At 38.3% G+C, this 19426-nt stretch overlaps 1 protein-coding gene across 1 annotated transcript in view; it reads right to left on the bottom strand.

Annotated features, from left to right (window-relative positions):
• DNAH3 (dynein axonemal heavy chain 3) overlaps positions 1–19426 on the bottom strand; it is a 355798-nt gene that overhangs the window by 55943 nt on the left and 280429 nt on the right. Inside the window, exons 35-42 of the mRNA XM_063430376.1 lie at positions 17368–17502; positions 11276–11387; positions 8835–9076; positions 7693–7793; positions 7497–7602; positions 3757–3886; positions 2330–2566; positions 560–663 (exon numbers count right to left, since the gene is read on the bottom strand). Coding sequence (XP_063286446.1) covers positions 560–663; positions 2330–2566; positions 3757–3886; positions 7497–7602; positions 7693–7793; positions 8835–9076; positions 11276–11387; positions 17368–17502 — 1167 coding nt within the window. The remainder of the gene's footprint in view (positions 1–559; positions 664–2329; positions 2567–3756; positions 3887–7496; positions 7603–7692; positions 7794–8834; positions 9077–11275; positions 11388–17367; positions 17503–19426) is intronic.

The following is a 19426-nucleotide window of genomic DNA, read 5'->3' as shown; positions in this document are numbered from 1 at the left end:
ATAAACCACAGACAAGAGCATCTATAGCTCAGCCATGCTACGGCAGTAGCGGCGTTACGAGGAGAGGATAGGGACAGAAGAGAGACACAAAACAGAGGCAGTAGAGGCAGTAAGAACACAAAGCTGGGGTGATCAGGAGTGACTAACACAATTGGGACACACACACACACACACACATCTGGGGAGAATATGGACAGATCACCAAACTAGGCACTCAGAGACTCAGAAACTAGTTTGGACATAAACACACAAATATTGCAACACACAGAAAAAGGAGAACATGATGAAATCACTGCACTGTGTGAAATGTGGAGGCATCACATTAACTGGGAGAATATGGAGAGGTATAAAATGAGAGAGAGATAAAATGCCATGGCATCCAAAATTAGGGTGATGAAGGAACATACATTATTGGGGGGGTGGAGAAGCATAAAAAGTACACTTACTCTTTGAATAGCACAAGCTGATATTATTATGATACTAAATGTAACTGTCATATTTTCTTTTAAAACAAATAAAAGTTAATAAAATAAAATGAATAAGAATATTGAACTCTTGCCTTGGCTGTCGGGAGAATGGTCATTTCTTCTGTAGTAATATAATCTGTCCAAATATTCCACTGCCCACTGGCTTGTTTGTGAAAATAAAAATCATAGACCGTTCCTGCACAGAAGAAAGTACATTATTTCACAGATTAGAAGAAGCTTGCTCATTGGGCAAAACGCTTGAGATCAATATTTAATCTAAATTTAATAATACATGAAAAATCATCGCCTATTGGTGTCTGAACCATTTGTTTTATTTTTCATCTTTGGAAGGAAAATACACAAGTCCATGACAGGGGACATTATTTGCAACAGTTGTAATTTCATGACATTCGGTGGGGACACAAATGACCGTTTGCTTTGCATTAGAGATAAAAATATCCATTGTTTTTAAATATTTTACGTACACAGAGGTGTTTACTAACCAGGGAATTTCCAATTTTAGGACAAAATGACTGGGAAAATTCTCCAATGCAGCAAAAAAAAAATTAGAATTCTCTTGTCGATACTTACATTCCAGTTCAATTAATACAATTAAATTTGGACACTCTCCAAAAAATCCCCCACAGGCTGAATAAATCCCCCTCCTCCCCAAAATAAATCTCCAAAAGGCAAGTCGTCCAAAATAGCCACATTTATTAACAAAATCAAAAATAATTTTAAAAAAAACACAATGGCACAGCAAACTAGGAGAGCCTAGAACCACTGCAGATGTTTTGGACTACACCTCCCATGATGCTTTGCCAGCATTATGTGTGTAAGAGCATTATGGGGGATGTAGTCCACAACATCTGGAGAGCCGAAGGTTGCCTATCCCTGACATAGACCGTAGAGCCGCTAAACATGTTTCATACCTCAAGGGTACTTACTCATAGACAACTGGCAAACCAATATATAAATAGCCAACTATCACCCGATAACAATATACAAACTGTGGTTTAAAAAAAACAAAAAAAAACCACAGGTGAGTAAAATAAAGGAGGTCAATCAAAAGACTTATATTCTAGGTTAAATTCAATATCACTGCATTCCAGGATTAAATATCATTTTGATGCTTTAGAAACAAAAAAGAGAAGGTTTCAATTTGCAATACTGACACTGTGTTATCTTGTATCCAAACAATGAATTGTATCAACAAGGCTATACATAAAACTATTATTTTGCAGCCAAACTGTGAACGGTGAAGGTTTTCAATTCATAAAATGCACAGCTCCCTGGAGATATTGCAACTTTCATAAAAAATTTTTTTTTACTATAGATCAAAGAGTCAGCGTTGCCTTAATATTAATTGTTTTTATAAAGAATAGTTTGCATGAGAAAAGTTATGGTAGGTGCATATGTGGGCAAATCATGTTTTAGAACATCAAACTACATGGATGGTGACATCATCTGTGCAGTTATTTCCTGGAATGAAGGTTTTGGGCAGAACAGGGAGAGATACATTTTCTGATCTGTCCGGAATAAGTGCGAGTTACACTACTGAGAAGCAGCTGCCACCATTTTTATTCTGATCACTACTGGATCAGTCGCTTATATAGAACTTTGCTTTTATGGTTTTTCATAATATCTCCAGAACCCCAAAATTTCATTATTTTAAAACATAAATAATGTATACCCCCCCACAACATTTCCATATAGGTTTTCACTTCTTTAAATGTCAATTGATTTAAAGTTCAGACTTTACCGTCTCATTTATGTAAGCAAATCTGCTTTAAACAATATGCTTAGGTCCAGATATTGTCAGAATCACATAATTACTACATATTTGGTAACTTGAGATATACCTCTTTCTGGGAATATATTGTTCTTTGTCAGTTTGACACTTTTTGGTCGAGGATGCAGGTCATTTGTTCCCATTATGAGGTTACGGTAGAAAGCATCAAATTTCTTTCTGCTGTTTGCATCGATGGTTCCACCAATTGTCCACACTAAAGCAAACAGGAAGAGACCCTGCAGCCATAATGTGATCTGCTGACTTGACATGGATTCTTTACCATCTTCACCAGAACGCTTTATTTCATCTGAAATGAAGGAAGAAGTACAGCTCTATAGCACTCACTTTGAAGTTACTTTGTTTTTCTGACAAAATTCCAACAGAAGGTTGGTACACATACATTGTCTTGCGTTTAGATGACAATTACATTGTCATTGCTTTTTCGTGTTTACGTGGACAGTTGAAGTTTCATAAAGTTCACTGGACATTAGCAAATTTACTAGAAAAAATTGTAGCAGTTTGACGTTTTAATATCACGTCATAAATTATGAAATCTGAGACAGTCAGAAGGTGGTTGAACCAATGCTAATCCTCTTATTAAATGTATGCAAAAGTTTACATTGGTAAAAAACAGTATAATACGAATAGGATATGCCTAGGATGTGTACATCTGTAGAGCAATGATGCATACTCTTGTCCCTTCAGATGTTTTTTCACACAAACATTTCCTTAATCCTTTACCAACTCAACAAAAGTTTGATGGAAAAGGCCAAGGCAGAAAAACTGAAAAGCTACAGGCTACATCAATCATAAGACAAAAAATAAACAAAATTAGTATTACAAACATGTAGTACACACATACAAAAGGTGCACAAAATATAGATTGCACAGATGATTCAGAACTACAATTCCCATATTCCTTCTTCAGCATTAGGAATGGCAAAGCATTATGGATGTTGTAGTGTTAACACATCTTACACCTTTTTTACGAACCCATGAATACAGTCTTCCATTAGTCTTACACATATACATATATATGCAGTTGAAATCTATTATTAGATAACATTGCAGGTACAAGTAAAAATATAAAAAAATAAAAATAAAATAATAATAATGAAAAAAGTATGTTGAATTTATATCACAACACACTAAATAGGCCAACAGGTTCTCTTTCATATGAATTTAAAAAAAAAACGATTATTATTATTATTATTATGGATATCAGATCCATAAACTGTTCACATGATTATTATTATAATTTTGACAGTTATGGAATTGATTAATTAACCTTTTTATATTGAAATGTATTTTTATTCGAAGAACAAACACTTTGTTAACGCAATTGGTAGAAAGTGTTTAGAACAGTGAAATAAAACTTTAAAAGGAAAAGGAAATAAATTAGAATTGCATAGTAGGTACTGAGGACAAATTGTGCCTCGGGGGAAATAGATAAGACATTTTCTAGATGTATATGCGGAATAAAGAGAAGATACTAACCTAGCAAACAGGAGTAGAGTCTCATCATGCAGTATGTCAGGTGAATAGGAGATGTATGAACTAAAAATTTGCATTCAAGGCGGATAAACTCCAAGCATGGCTGAACGAGCCAGTTAAACATGTCATTAATCTGAAAGTAAAGTAAAGAGTAATTAAATATTTTAATTTAAACACTTAAAACAATAACTGGAGTAAAGAAATTAGATAATATGTTAAAACTGAAAAGTTACGAGTTACTTGATGGTGCTTATATACAAAAGTATATTTTCCTAATTTATACTCAGACAAGGCTTTTTTTTTCTTGCCCTATGAAACTCTGAATTTAGATGGTGTCAGGTTAAAAGAACATACATATTTATTAATAACAAAAATGCATAACAAACAAGCAATATATACATAAAATCGTATTAACATTCCATTGGTAAGGAGCACTGCCGGTTATACAACTGTCAGTTAGCTGAAACATGGAGGGATTCTATAAGTAGGTAAAATGTCTTAAAATGACAGATCTGCATTGAGTGGAGAATAAATTGGTATATATTCACTGCAATGAAGATACTCTCTGACATAAAAGAAGCCAATACTGACAAACTGAATAGACTCCAAATCAATACGAGGTCAGCAATGCGTTCAAATCAAATTAAACATGGGAATGCAAAGACACAAACTGGCACAGGAAAATCAATTAAGATATTAACAAAGGAAAATATTAATGTGATCTGTGCCATTTAGGGTACTGTTAATGTAGTGTTTAAAGTGACAGTCTAAGCACCAAAATCACTTAATTTTATTGAAGAGATTTGGGGTAATAGATGTTCTATCACAGAAGAAAACAGTGCTGTTTCTAAGAAACAGCAGAGTTTACATTTTGCAATTCCCATGGTTAGCACTGATACCTCGAGAGATTGTTTTGTTTTAACCTTTTGTTAAAGTACTCCTTGGTTTACTCATAATCAAGTTAAGGCAAAACTGTCACTTTCCTGAAACAAAAAAAATATACACTTGTATATTAGAGATAGTCTCTTCCAATTCTATACATTGCTTGACAGATGTGAAACATTGTAATAGTGATGGTACTACAAAGTGTCTTTGGGTGCTGTATCTCTGGTTTGTATCAAACTCGTTTAGGCTGGCCTGTCTCATGCCAAAGTAAACTTTCACATTAGCTGTTTAACTCTATTTGGCAATGGAAAAGGTAGGGGCAAGTTTGCCCAGCATTCCCAGCCAATCATTGCTCCCACCTATCTATCCTCCCTTATACACGAGTATGTCCCATCTAGGCGCTTACAATCTGCTGAAGACTTACATCTATCTTCTGTCCGTACTCCCACCTCCCACGCCTTCAAGATTTCTAGGGGGCTGCACCGTTCCTGTGGAACTCGCTTCCCTCCTCCGTTAGATGCTCACCTAGTCTCCACTCCTTCAAAAAAAACGTTAAAACCCACTTCTTCATAAAAGCGTATCAATTAAACTGTTAATAGCTCTCGACTGATTCCTCTCCTGCAACTGTCACTAGTCTAATACTATCCTTACCTTTTGTGTCACTTTACCCCACTCCCTCTAGCATGTAAGCTCATTGAGCAGGGCCCTCAACCCCTCTGTTCCTGTGTGTCCAACTTGTCTGGTTACAACTACATGTCTGTTCGTCCACCCATTGTAAAGCACTGCAGAATTTGATGGCGCTATATAAATATCATAATAATAATTGCTATCCAAGGGCTGGACACCTAACGGAGACATTCATCATGAGCTGAGCAGCATGAGGGAGTCTGAGCTTTCCCTTGCCCTTGTTTATATCAAACCATTGCAAGACAGTTTGCACATACCAATTCTACAATATAACCCACCATAATGAGCGGTGGTGATTATTATGTTAGAGAGTACCATACGATCTATGTCATCATGCCCAGCATAATGGCAATAAACACTGGTAAAGGACCACTAAAGTCCCCCAGACTACTTCATCTCAATGAAATGGTCTGGATGCAGTGTCCTTGTCATTTTAACCCTGTGATGTAAAACATTGCAGTTTTGTGCAGACTGCTATGTTTACAGTGACGGGTTAAATACACCTTTTGTGGTTGTCTTCCTGACAACCAGTAGAAGTTCTTCCAGACTGAGTAAAACTCTCTATTGGAATCCAGTGCTGACGATAGCAGCATTCGAGTGGAAGAGCGCAGAGCTTGGCTACATATGCCTATTTAAAATCCAGTGCTGCTCTATGAAAAGCACTGGATTGGAGAATATAACATGCTGTGAAAGGAGGGGTCGGGCACCATATTAATCCTGAATCCAAAGACTGTTGTAGCGGACGAAACGTTGCGCTGTGTTCACTATGGCACTTAAATAAAGGGACATCGTTTGAAAGAATGTGCCGGAATACTTTTACTTTATTGACCACATTCATCCTATCTGCAGGGATGATCTTCGAAGGCAGAGTGGGTGGCTTCAACAGAGGAGTCTGGGTGCTGGAAATTAGGTAAGTAATCATCCTTTGACATTATTTTTTTTAATAGCAAAGGAGTTTGGACAGAATGAAAATGATAGTGCTCAAAAAAAAGATCCTTTAATGCTTCGGGATACTGGAATCAGTTGATTTATGGTGTGTGGCGATTGAAGCACATGCAATGTTTGTGTCCACAATGCTTCTCATTTCATTGGACCAAGATCATCACAACTGATCTACTAAAGAGGGGGAGTGGCTACAGGAAGGAGACTGTGCAAGCGTTGGAATACAATTAAATGTAACAGCATTTTCTTTTCTTTTTCTAATTTTCAATGGAAGAGTTAGGGAGCATAGTTGCAATATATACAGGAACACTAAAGTAAAAAAAAAATATGTATATTTATTTGTAGCCTTGGAGAGTTCATATAACAAGTCTGTGAATACAAATACAAAAAAAAGTCCTGCGCTCACTCCCATCACTCCAGGGCGGCAGCAACGACCACAGTACACATCAGCCTCAATACACACAGTAAAAACCAAAGAAAAAGTTACCTGTGCTCTCTCCTAAATCCCTATGTATATTTAATCGAATGGAGTTTTTTTAGTTACTCCAATGGCCACTGGAGGGAGTGCAGGCCTGACAACGTCAAGGCAAACCTCCCCAGGTGGGTCCTACACTGATAATACTTATTAACCCTCAATAGGGAACACATGGGATGGGCGTCAGCATTGTAACATAGCTGTGTGATACAAAAAGTGAATACAAATACAAAAAAACAAGTCCTGCGCTCACTCCCACCACAGTACACATCAGCCCCAATATATACAGTAAAAAACAAAGAAAAAGTTATCTGCGCTCCTCCTAAATCCCTATGTATATTTAAACAAATGGAGGTTATTTAGTTACTCCAATGGCCATTGGAGGGAATGCCCGCCTGCCAACGTCAAGGCAAATCTCCCCAAGTCTGTCTGTCCGTCTATCTATAAAGAAATATTCATAGTGTATACAGGTGGAAAAAAAACAATTTTTTAAAGGGATTTATTTTTATATCAACTTCAATGTATCGTCAGGTTGACTGAAACCCTATTTGCATCTAGAAGTAATCCTACTAGCACACACATGGAATATTGGTATTGATTTTACAGTTTCATATTTATGCTTGGGTAGAACATTCTAATTTAATCAAGTGTAGTCTCTCTTCTAATAAAAAAAAACCGTCATGTAATTGCAATGTTTATTATTGGCTTTCATATGATGTATGCTGAATTGATCGCAGGTGATTCCCGTGCTTACCAATTCCCTGTGTTCACTTGTCAGGTTCTCAGGCAGAGTATCCATGTACGAGTCTTTCAGAGGTTTCCACCCAAGCTGATGTGGTTCCATATAGATCATACCACACCTGGATGAATAAAGACAAACCACAAATCACTGAAGCATCAGATGGACAGAGACAAGATGCTTTAGGCAATAGGAAACAAATTGTAGTTACCTGCTCACAGTAGCAGGAGAAGCTTGCTCCAAATCAGCAGGTTCAAAAATTAAACTCATCTTTGAACTCATCTGTATGATCTCACCACTCATCAAGCACAGCTACAAGGAAAATTCAAAATGTTAGAATCTCAGCGAAGTTAATCATTATAAATCTTTTACTGTAACTTCCTGTCTTAAAGAAAGGTGACTTTAGCTTTCTCATTTATAACAGAGTATGATAGATTATGCATGCTGCTACGCTATAAAGCAGCCACTAGAGGCGTGCTTAAACCTTCAAGGAAAACATTGCCTGTTCTGCAAATGGCAAAGGTTTTACCTTGAAGGGTTAAAGTGACAAGACCACTGCACCCATACCACTTTATTTAGAAGTGAGCCACATAGGATTTAACAAAGAGACTTGGTGTTGCATAAAAAGGGACATATCATCCCAAATACCTAAAATAAATCTTAATTCAGTCATAGCTTTATAGGGACACTCCACTACCCAAATATGCAATAAATAAAAATCACTGCTCAGTAGATATACCCCAAATGAAAACTTGCATGCATTTAATTAAGCATTTTTTTTATTGGGGATTTATCTAAACCTAGCTTGCAAAACCTGTATTTTTGTTTTCTACTGCCTTTACAAGCTCTCCCCTTCTAACCCCGCCCAGCCTTTCTGTGGCTGTCCAATCACCGACTTCCCAATACAGCTCAATGAGAAGTCTTTGTAAATAAGGTGCTCTGGGCAATTGCTGCCTCTTGAGGTCAGCTGCAGTGAGCTAAGGAAACCAGGAAGTAACATTACCTGCTGCCTGCTTGAAGGGCAAGGGGGTGTAACCAGGTTAATTTATAAAAGTGTCAATTTATATTAAAATCTGTACTTTTTGCAAAATAAAAAAAAGAGGACACACTCTTTACACATAAAGTTTTTCAGCAAGCTAAAGTTGTTTAGGAGTCTGGAATGACCTTTTAAGGAATCCACCTTCCTCCTGAGAGGCAGACACAGAACTGAGGATTCTAGAGGAGGTGCTAGAGAGAACTTAACATGCTGTAACATTGTATTAAGGTTGTTTCTACCTCCATCAATTGCGAGGGGCTTTATCACATATGTCTCGACTCTCATCTTCTCTAGAAAGAAACAGTTAATTAAGTTACCTTTTTATTGTCATCAAGGACAGTGTTCATGTTTTCAATCCAAACGGCATCCACTGGGCCATCAAATATAATCCACTTTCTATCGTCTGAAGTTGAAGAAGCCTGATCACGGAAAGTAGTTGCCAAGACTCCATCTGTCCATTCGTGACTCACTGGGTCGAAACATCCATACAACTGTCCCATGGTAATGGCCTTTGGATTGATTATTCTAAACTCAACTGCATACTCATCCATTGATTTAGCTGAGTGACAATAAAATATGTTATAATCAGCATTTATAGTGACTATCTTTCCTCCTGTACAATTTAAGTTGACTTATTTATAGATAGATACTACAGATGTTTGTACGGATAAACCCATTCCTTTCTGATGTGAGGAGCCCACTGCCCATTCACCTAGCCCTGAAAAGTGATAAATAGGTTACACATGCAATAATCATTACCCCTCTCCTTTACGTAATGGAGATACAATGAAGTAAAATTGGGGAACTGTGTAGCATCTTTGATATTGAGCTCCCAAACCACCTATTTTGTGGAGAATTTATCTAATTTCTGTAATACATTAGTTTCAGTAAATATTTCCCTAATCCTCCTAGCTCAGCATTCCAATACTACGTTAAGCGTTTCATTGATTATCTCTAATGAGAGGTACTGGCGCATGCTATGATGCAAGCAATGTATGGGATGCTAAGTTAATACTATTAGAATGGCATGGTTACTTGTCTGATGTTTGCATATGACAAGGGGACAGAATGTGCTTTCTAAGAAAAAAATCAATCATATTTCTTGCTACATGCAGCAAGTTATGTGGAATTAAATAGCTGGGATCAGTAGATGGTAAATTTAATAAAAGGAGAATGTGTAGTAAATAATCAATTTTGTTGACATCTGTAGATGGTAAATTAAATACAATTTAAAAGTAAATACTTTTATATGAACCCAAGAACGAAAATACACAGTTTGACTGAAGAATGAAATTTGGGTCTTCACAATAAAAATGGTAAAAACAGCCAATAAAAGACTACATTGCCAGAGAACAAACAGTCCACACATAATAAAACTCTGAATATGAAATATTGTGCCATTCAAGAATTCAGTTTAGTACAACTACAATTCCAGATCAAGTAGCCATTTTGACTTCCAATATCCTTATGAATGTTGAAGTCCATGGCATCAGCGAACTTTGATCAAATATTTCAATTTAGAATTTCATACAGATTGTAACGGTTCCTTTTAATGGTTCACATGGTTCACATCACTTTCTAATCTATCACTAAAAGAGTCTAATTGAAGTTCATGGATCCACCTATTTAAACCTTCAACTTCAATGTCTCAGTGCACAATTAATGTGTCTCTACCCGTGTGCAGTTTACACCTATTTACTCAGCTACAGGTAACTTTCTACCAAGTCCCAGTGACTCTCTACCAATTCCCCATAAAATTAATTCCCGGTTAAAATGACTTGCTTATTACTTATTACCGACCCGGATTGGACTTTGACACTTCTCTCAGATTTTCCGTACTTTGCTTATTAATTGTTGCCGAACCGGATTGGATTTGACCCTTCTCTTGGATATTCCTATGGAAATTTGTATTTGCACGAATTATCACTACTACTAATTTATCTTTCTATCATGGGCAGCAAAAAGTTTTTCAACAATTTGAGCTACAATATCTCTTCTGTGTGATCTAACTAGACAGGCTTTCCTTCGCTCACCATGTGCATCAATGAGGGTTGGGTGCCCGTGATCCTGACACCGGTTCACCAATTGGTTGGTAACAACTTTATTTAAAAATATGAAAAAACACCTTGAATCCTAGTTTAACAAAACTGTAGCGTTCCAATAAAATCACCATTTAGTAGTCCTGTTTGAACCAAATGCACCATTCAAGGACTCACTGTTCTGGAGTTCCAACGGGCAAAGTCAGTCCCAGGTATTTATACAAAGTAAACAGGAACAGCCAGATATTTTTTATTCACCCCTTAGGGCTACTAAAATCCCAACAAATAACAAAATGTTTCAACCACACTGGCATGTTATAGCCCCTGCATATCGGGAAAACTTCACAAGACTTGCCATATTGCCATATTAGATGCTCTGACTCAATTGTCTAGACATCACTATTTGGCCCTTGTCGAAGTCACTCGGACTTTTCGCTTGTCCATTTTTTTTTTGTGTCCAACATATGAAATTCATGTACTAACTGATCACTTGCTGCCTGATATATCCTACGCCTTGATACTGTAGATACCATTTAGACGATATAATCAGTTATTCACTACACCTGTCAGTGGTTTTAATGTTGTGGCTAATCAATGTACACAGTCATGAGCAGAATGTAGAATAGATACATAGAACCAGAATAACAGCCAGTAACAATTGGACACTAGTTACCCAGGTCATCAGGAATAAGATGACTCACTGAAAGACGCCATTTTACCTGCATATAAATCAGCTAGTGCTCCTGCCAGCACTTTGTAAGCACATGTTTTTCCACCCAGTGGGTCTCCAACAATCATGAAGCCATGCCGAACCAACATCATTTCGTAGATCTACAGAACCAAAAGAATTTAAAGATAAAAATTAGGTTTAGCTACATAATCTCTAATTATCAAATATCATCACTGTGTTTCTTTCCTCTGAAACCAATCCTTTATCAGTAAATTGTGTTGGACAATCGGATGCATTGAACCTTTTCTGTTAACCTCCGGTTACTATGGCAGTATGGATTGCATCCCCACCTGCATTCAGACTGATAAATGAGAACATAACAAGGTAAATGTCTCACCTTATATCAGCTAAATTAGTAACTGGAAATTAAATGGAATGCAGGATGCGTCAATTATGGCAATAAACAGTTTTTTTTTTTTTTATAATAATACAGGTCATATATTCTACATAAGTGAAAATCTTTGTGGTAAAAAGTCTCCTGCTTCTTAGTCACCTGATTGAGATTCTTTACAAATATATGGTTATTTTTTTATATAGAATGCGAGCTCTATTGGTCATCTAAATACACATTGTCGCGCTTAAATGTGTGGTTCTAATTAGTGTGGCCCTTTACAAATACATAGTACTAATAATTATATAACTGGGCCTGTGACCTGCATTCAGATTTTTTTTCTCTATATTTTGGTAATTTTGTCCATGAAGCATAAACTTCACTAGTCATGCCAATAACACGTGGTGGCAGGTTATCACCATTTGCTACTGATGATTGCTTACAACTTTATTTTGCATAGTGCCAGCTAAATCAAAAGTGCAAACAGAGGTGATTTTGCAGAACACACAATATAATTCATTAAGTGTCGTAGCCATTGTTTTAACTGCTCTACAGATTTATAGCACATTCCAAAATTGGTGGGAGACACCCAAAATGTGCTGGAGTTTATGGTTAAGAGACAGAGTGACAGCTTCAAAATGTACACATGCTGGAGCAGACATGCTTTTAGACAAAAAAACACTAACTCTTTGCACAAGATGCAGTGTGAGCAATGGAGTCTTCTATTAAATAACACTCCAAACACAAAAAGCACTACAGGTTGTTGTGTAGTGAGTGCTCTTTGTGTCTGTAGAGTGTGCTTTTAAAAAAAAAAAAAAAAAAATCCGCTTTCGATAGAAATCAGCACTTGTAAATGACTGCTGTAACCTCTTCCCGGCTATTATTCACACAAACAGGGATGCTTTTTTTCTGCTACCGTTAGCTCACTTGAACTAAAGGAAGCAGCAGGCGAGATAGGCTAAAGCGTACCTGCTAATAATTCCCTGATAAGAAAAAATTAATAAACATGTGTTTTTCTACTTAAAACAGTTGGCATTCTCAATAAGCTCACACACAACGAGAGATGCAGGTAAATGTTTCTACCTTTAGCTTCACACCCGCAAAGTGAGGATGTCACCTTCAGAAGGTGCAAAATATATAATATATTTTATAATAATAAATATTTAATATTACATATTTATAAGAGTCTTACAAGTGGCAGAGCCACTTTAATATGCATTCAGCTCAAAGTGCTAGCGCAGCATCTGACACAGTGTATCGACAGAGCTTAATCCTATGAACAAAACAAACTTTGTGCTCCACTGATGTATGAATGACTGACAGGTACACTTTAAATTCTGTTACTGCTTGGAAACTTTCACGTAAATATTGATGGATATTTTAAAATGTTCTTTTAAAAACAGAGAAATGGGGGGGGGAGGGGGGGGGCGGAGCCAGCGCCTGAGCGAGAGAGTCGCAGCTTCCAACAGCTCTGACACCGGGACCCGATAAAACTGGTGTTTTAGCTTTTAAAGCGAATTCCGGGACCAGCTATTCGGACCCCCGGACCCCTTAAGCCATGGGGAAAAAGACTAAAAAAAGCCGGGCTGATCCTACCTCCGGATCACAAGATATTGGCAATTTTCTACGCCCGACCCAACGAAAAGAGCCCGCCAAGATGGCGCCGACTGAGGCCTACACCACGCAATCCTCGGATGAGGAGAGTCTGTCCGACTCTGCTTGCGTTCCCGGCAGGACACTACACAAAGCCCCACAGTCACACGAGCTCGGAGACGCAGCTCCGGCCACAAAAGCAGATATAAAGACCCTGATGCTCAATATTAAGGCAATGTTTGATGCCGACATGGCGCACGTCCACAGTGAGATCTCCGCGTTATCTGGCCGCGTGACAACGGCTGAGGAGTCCCTCAAGAGTACCAGAGTGGCACAATCGGCCACGGATGCATCGCTGGGGTCCCTCCAAAAGCAATGTGCGACGCTGACGGCCCAGATGGCCGGCATGGAAGACAAGGCGAAGGCCAGAAACCTGAGAATCAGAGGGGTGCCCGAATCGGTCACTAGCATGGAACTGCCGCACTACTGCAGGAGGCTTGTAGCAACGCTGCTGATCCCAAAGCAGGCCAAGCAAGTGGGACTGGACCCTTGCTTCCGATTGCCTAAAGCGGCTAAAGCGCCGGTGGAAGCACCCAGGGACGTGCTAGTCAAATTTAACCGAGACTCAGACCGAGGGACCCTGATGGGCGCCGCTAAAGGCTCCCCGACGGTGACCTTTGAGGGGGATACCCTGACGTTCTATAGGGATCTCTCCAGGCAGACCCTCACGTGGCGCAGATCCCTCCGACAGGTTACTACACTGCTATGGGAGAACTCCATTACGTATAAATGGGGACTTCACCGCCTCATCATAGAGCAGGCCGGCAAGACTTCTTACCTCTCCCATATCTCCGAGGCATCCAGCTTCCTCAGACCACTAGGACTTACACTCCCTACAGCATCTGCGTGTACCTGGCCGCTGTGGAATGTAGAGGACATAACCCCGTTTGCACCCAGAGAATTGATACCGAAGCCAGCAGGCCGTTTGACCTGAGCTCACGGCCCAGCGGACTTGTTACCCACTTTGACCCACACGGGTCGCTAATACAGGACGGTGACCCGGACTCTCTGTAAAAGCCTAAGTACCTGTGATACAACAGCGGTTTCGTTTGACTTTATTTTACTTACTTTCCGTTTACTTTTCAAGCGCATGTTTAGCTGTAGTTAATACCATACCCTCAAATGTTGCACTAAAGTTCTAGCATTATTCGTCAGTGTAAGTTGCTAATACATGCTCACTGGCTCCGTAAGCAGACAGTGTGAGATGACGTTTAAGCCGTTCCCCCCCACCTCTTGGTTGTTAAGGAAGGCGGCCTAAGGCCACATACTCACGAGTCTTAACTCTAAATCTGAGAGCCCATGCGAATAATCAGCCCCGACATCCTTGAGCAGGGCCCACCCAGCCGGTTCCACGCACCCTCATACCAAACGGCATTCTGGCTAATAACTAGGCAAGAGGTGTACTCACTTAGATTATATAAACAAAAAAGGGTAGCTTAGCAATTGTGTAATAGTTACCATAGGATTTTCTAAATCTCATATGTGTTGTACAATGTGAAAATGTATTGCACTTGATGTTAAGCCATTTTATATTCTGCATACCCACAAAAATAAAGAATTAAAAACAAAACAAAAAAAAAACAGAGAAATGTGTAATCCAGCTATAGATTCCTTTAAAATATGTGTTCTTATAGTTCCAGTGAGTCATGCATGTTGGCATTTAAATGATATCCCTCAACAGTTCCATTAAAAGCAGGTCTAAGATATTTGTGCTAAGGGTGATCTTAATTTCAGCAACAACTAGCTAGTGTAGTTGTTGTTACAGCTCTTTTGTAATAGATGTACCTTATTAATACCCTGACATCAATGTCATCTGAAAATGAGCAGACAAAGCACTTCATGAAAACAAATGTCTATTTCCCATAATTCCTGGTTCATCTTCATGACAAACATACCCCCAAAACATCATTAGATGAGTTGTTAGATAAAACTAAATAGAAAATAATGCAATTTATATGTAAAACAATTTCACTTTTGTACATTAAACAGATTTATCTGTCTGCTTAGATTGAATTTCTTGTGTTTTGTTTCCTTATTGGTTTCAAATTAAAGTCTAAAGCAAAATACTTCTATTCCTTAAATTTAAATGCTTCAAAGTAAAACTGCAAAAACTGCACATTTTAAAGTAGTGTTTCTAACTTCATAACTGTATAGCTGTAACAGCAAAAAACAGATGTTTCACCCTCATTATTTTTAGTCAGATCTAACTCGATAATTCACTTATATTGTGAATCTTGTAGCTGCACCAACCTTTTTGTAGGTCGAATTAATGCATGCACCTCCAGTTATTGACTGCCCACTCTTTATGCAATAAGAGACTAATTTATTTGGATTCAATACTCAGATACCCGAATAAGCTCCCTTGATTTCATATAATGTCGAGTGCTCTTGCTACTGTAGCAGGAAGAGAATATAGCTGCCAAATAATTGCCAAAACACTATATCATTTGTAGGCTAAGGTGTCAAATTAAAGTCACTATTGATTCAATGCATCTCTATGAGGAGATGCTGATTGGCCAGCGCTGTGTTTGCCTTGTGCTGGCTCTGCCCCTGATCTGCCTCCTTGACAAGCTTAGCCAATCCTATGGAAAAGCATTGTGCTTGGCTAAGAGAATCAATTCTGATAATGTCAGCCAAGCAGGCAGATCGGGGGCAGAGGCAGCAGCTGCAGACTTGAATACAAACAAGATTTTATTATATTTAGGGGGCCAAGGGGGAGGCAGGCGGGCTAGATGGTGGTTTTAACACTATAGGGTCAGGAATACATGTTTGTGTTCCTGTCCCTAAAGTGTTCCTTTAACCCCTTAAGGACCAAACTTCTGAAATAAAAGGGAATCATGACGTGTCACACACGTCATGTGTCCTTAAGGGGTTAAAGGGACACTATAGTCACCCAGACCACTTCAGCTCAATGAAGTGGTCTGGGTGCCAGGTCCCTCAGGTTTTAACCCTTCAGATGCAAACATAGCAGTTTCAGAGAAACTGTTATGTTTAAATTTGGGGTTAATCCAGCCTCTAGTGGCTGTCTTTCGGACAGCCACTAGAGGCGCATCTGCAACGCTGGAGGCACATTTCGCCTCCATCGCGCTGAGCGTACATAGGAAAACATTGATAAATGCTTTTCTATGGGCTCTTGGAATGCGGGCACGGCACTTGCCGCGCATGCGCATTTGGCTACGCTGACGTAGGACGGGGGAGATGATGTCGGCGGGGGAGAAGAGCGGGGTCACCAGCGCCGAGGGAGCCCGATGCTGGATTAAGGTAAGCTGCTGAAGGGGTTTTAACCACTTCAGCGCCACGGGAGGGGGACCCTGAAGGTGGGGGCACCCTCAGGGCACTACATTGTCAGGAAAACCACTTTGTTTTCCTGACACTATAGTGATCCTTTAAGCTGTAGGTGCATGTATGTATATTCAATTATGATTTAAATCAAATTATTTCACAAAAGGACCATTTACTAGAGAGCAAATAGTTTGGAATTTAAACAAATTCAAAATTTGCAAGTTTTAACATTTTAAGTCACAATAACAAACCCAGGAAAATTTAGGTATGGTTTCCTGTTGGTATTTTGGCCAAAGATTTGAAATTCACTTTCCCAGCAATTCACGCTCCAGTGAATAACCTTATTACTTACCTAAACAAAACAAATAAATAAATATTTTTTGAAAAAATATAAAGGCTGAGTGGAAACTGGAACAATTGTTCTAAACTGATATTGCACACAAATTAATAAAATCTCCTAAACTCTAGATCAAAGTACTAGCAAGCCTTGACACACTAGGAGTTTCCTGTGATGCTCACATTGTGTAAAGGCTGGTAATTTAGTCATTAAGGGAAGCCATGTCTGTTCAATAATTACCATGATGCTAGCCTCTATAATGGCAAAGTATCATGGAAATTGCAGTTCCACAAAATCTCAGGATCTACTTTTTTGGCACTTCTGCTATAGAATACACTATCGGGAATATATATTAAGACCATGTACTTGAAAAAGAGACATTTCTACAATTCAGTTCATGAGCTTAATGACATCATACAGTGAACGATACGAAACCTACACCTTTATGCATTGGAATAGGGAAATACGAATTCATTACCTGGATTATTTTCCCAATGAACCACGGAACTGCCTGCAGCTTCATTTTTGCGATATTCTCTTCGAGTGCATTAACAAATAAATCATAATCTGGTTTGGGAAGAATCACTCCAGGGAAAAGATCGGAAATAATCCCCTGAAAAATAGATAACAAGAATGAACAACCACCCTCACTATATTTTTGAAATTACACAAAATATCAACAGTTATACCTTTTTTACACAAATGGAGGATGTGCATCGTACATCGTACTCAATTTATTACTGGCATGTACAGTTTTTTTTGTTTTTTTTGTCAGATTTGGAACCTGGGGACCTGGTTACAGATCAGTTTATTTATCTATGTTTTTACATTTTGCAGCAAACACTAAAGCACACAAACTTCTCTTCAAGAATGCCAGCTATAAGCTTCTCTCTTCTGACTTGCCATTTACCGGGAGAACCATTCATTTCCCATCAGCCACTGCTATACTCAACACATTCCAAAAACCATCAGTGTTCCACTATCCTCGACCTAATCACACATCATCTCCTGCTATTCACACACCAACACAACCCATCTATATCCAGTCACTGCTTCCTCAACCCTATCACATAACAGTGACTACACTGCAACCCATTCCATTTTCACTTATATTAATGTTTAACCCAGCACCACACCATACCTTATTCGACTAACTCAGGTTCAGGAGGAATTGTTCCCCAAAACCCACTTACTGCGTCCCACACTAGCTAATGATTCCCATAACTCATTCCAACAGACCATTAGCGACCCTTTCCTCCTCATCTCATTCTACATCTCTCTTTTGGCTCATCCTCTCTCATAAACTGCATTCATCACTTCCTTTAAAAAAAAAAACACTTCCAAATTAGAGATCCCCCTCTTCAATCAATTGGAGATACACTATCATCCTGTATATAATACAGATACAAACCTGTCCCTATAACAAACATCCACCTTCTTTCTCTGTAACCTTCACATTACCTCTTCATAAGGCATCGTCCCTGCCTTTATGTCCTCTTTCTAAAATATATCCATCTGCTTCTCACCCCCTCTTCATAATAGAACCCTCCTACCCATTAATCCCACCATTTCTCATCTATTTAGGAAATCCCCTCTCTTCCGTTATCAGTATGGATCTCTACTTTCCTTCCCATTACATTAAAAATTTCCTTTCCATTACAGATCCCCTTTCTATAGTAACCACGATTAATTCTGAAGCTATTGATGCGACTTATTATCTACAAAGAGATTGCATGCCTTTGATTCTATAATTTTTGAAAATACAACCAAAATTAAAATTGAAAAAAAAGAATAAAATATCCACTGATTATGAAAGGCTTGTTGAAGAACCACATAGTTAACGAGAGAGTAAATTTTTAAAGGGTGAAATAAAATCCAAGAGAAGTTTAATTTTGTTGGTGTGAGATTTCTCAGATCACTAACTCTCATTTGCCAGATCGTTAGTGCTAGAGGTAGCTGATAGTCACACGAATGAGTTATGGATCTGTTTTATATGCCAATGTTCTTTAATAAAACATTACTCTGTATGTCAACGCTGAATAGCTTTATGAGTCTATAATGTTGCACTTCTAGGCTAAAGACTATAAAACCATAAATACAAATTAGTTTTTCCTTCTTTTTCTTTTTAGTAATAGCTGTTAAAGAAAGCATGCAGTGCAGACAATCAAAAATATTTAAAATTAAAAATTATATATACAATAACTTGCAAACTTCACTGACCTTGATGTTCTTCAAGATAATAATTTATGTGTTCCTTCCTTCCATACAAAGTATAACAGTAATTCAAATAATTTGGGTTCGAGAATTAGCAGGGATAGCAAGTTTTAAAAATAAGTTTAAAAAGAATTGAAAAAGAAGCGCATCTCTCTTATAAGTCGCTATTTCAATGTAAGTGCTGAAAGGACTAGGTTAGAGAACACATAGATCTAACTGACTGTACTGATCATTAGTTGCAGTGGTTGACAATGCTGGGGTTTTGACATTGTATCGATCACCCTGAGACAATATGACAGCTAAACACCTAACATGTATGTTAA

Source organism: Pelobates fuscus, chromosome 8 (genome assembly GCF_036172605.1).
Source record: "Pelobates fuscus isolate aPelFus1 chromosome 8, aPelFus1.pri, whole genome shotgun sequence".
Lineage (NCBI taxonomy): Eukaryota > Metazoa > Chordata > Amphibia > Anura > Pelobatidae > Pelobates > Pelobates fuscus.
The sequence above is the reverse complement of the archived record's forward strand: the minus strand, read 5'-3'. Positions and strand labels throughout refer to the sequence as shown.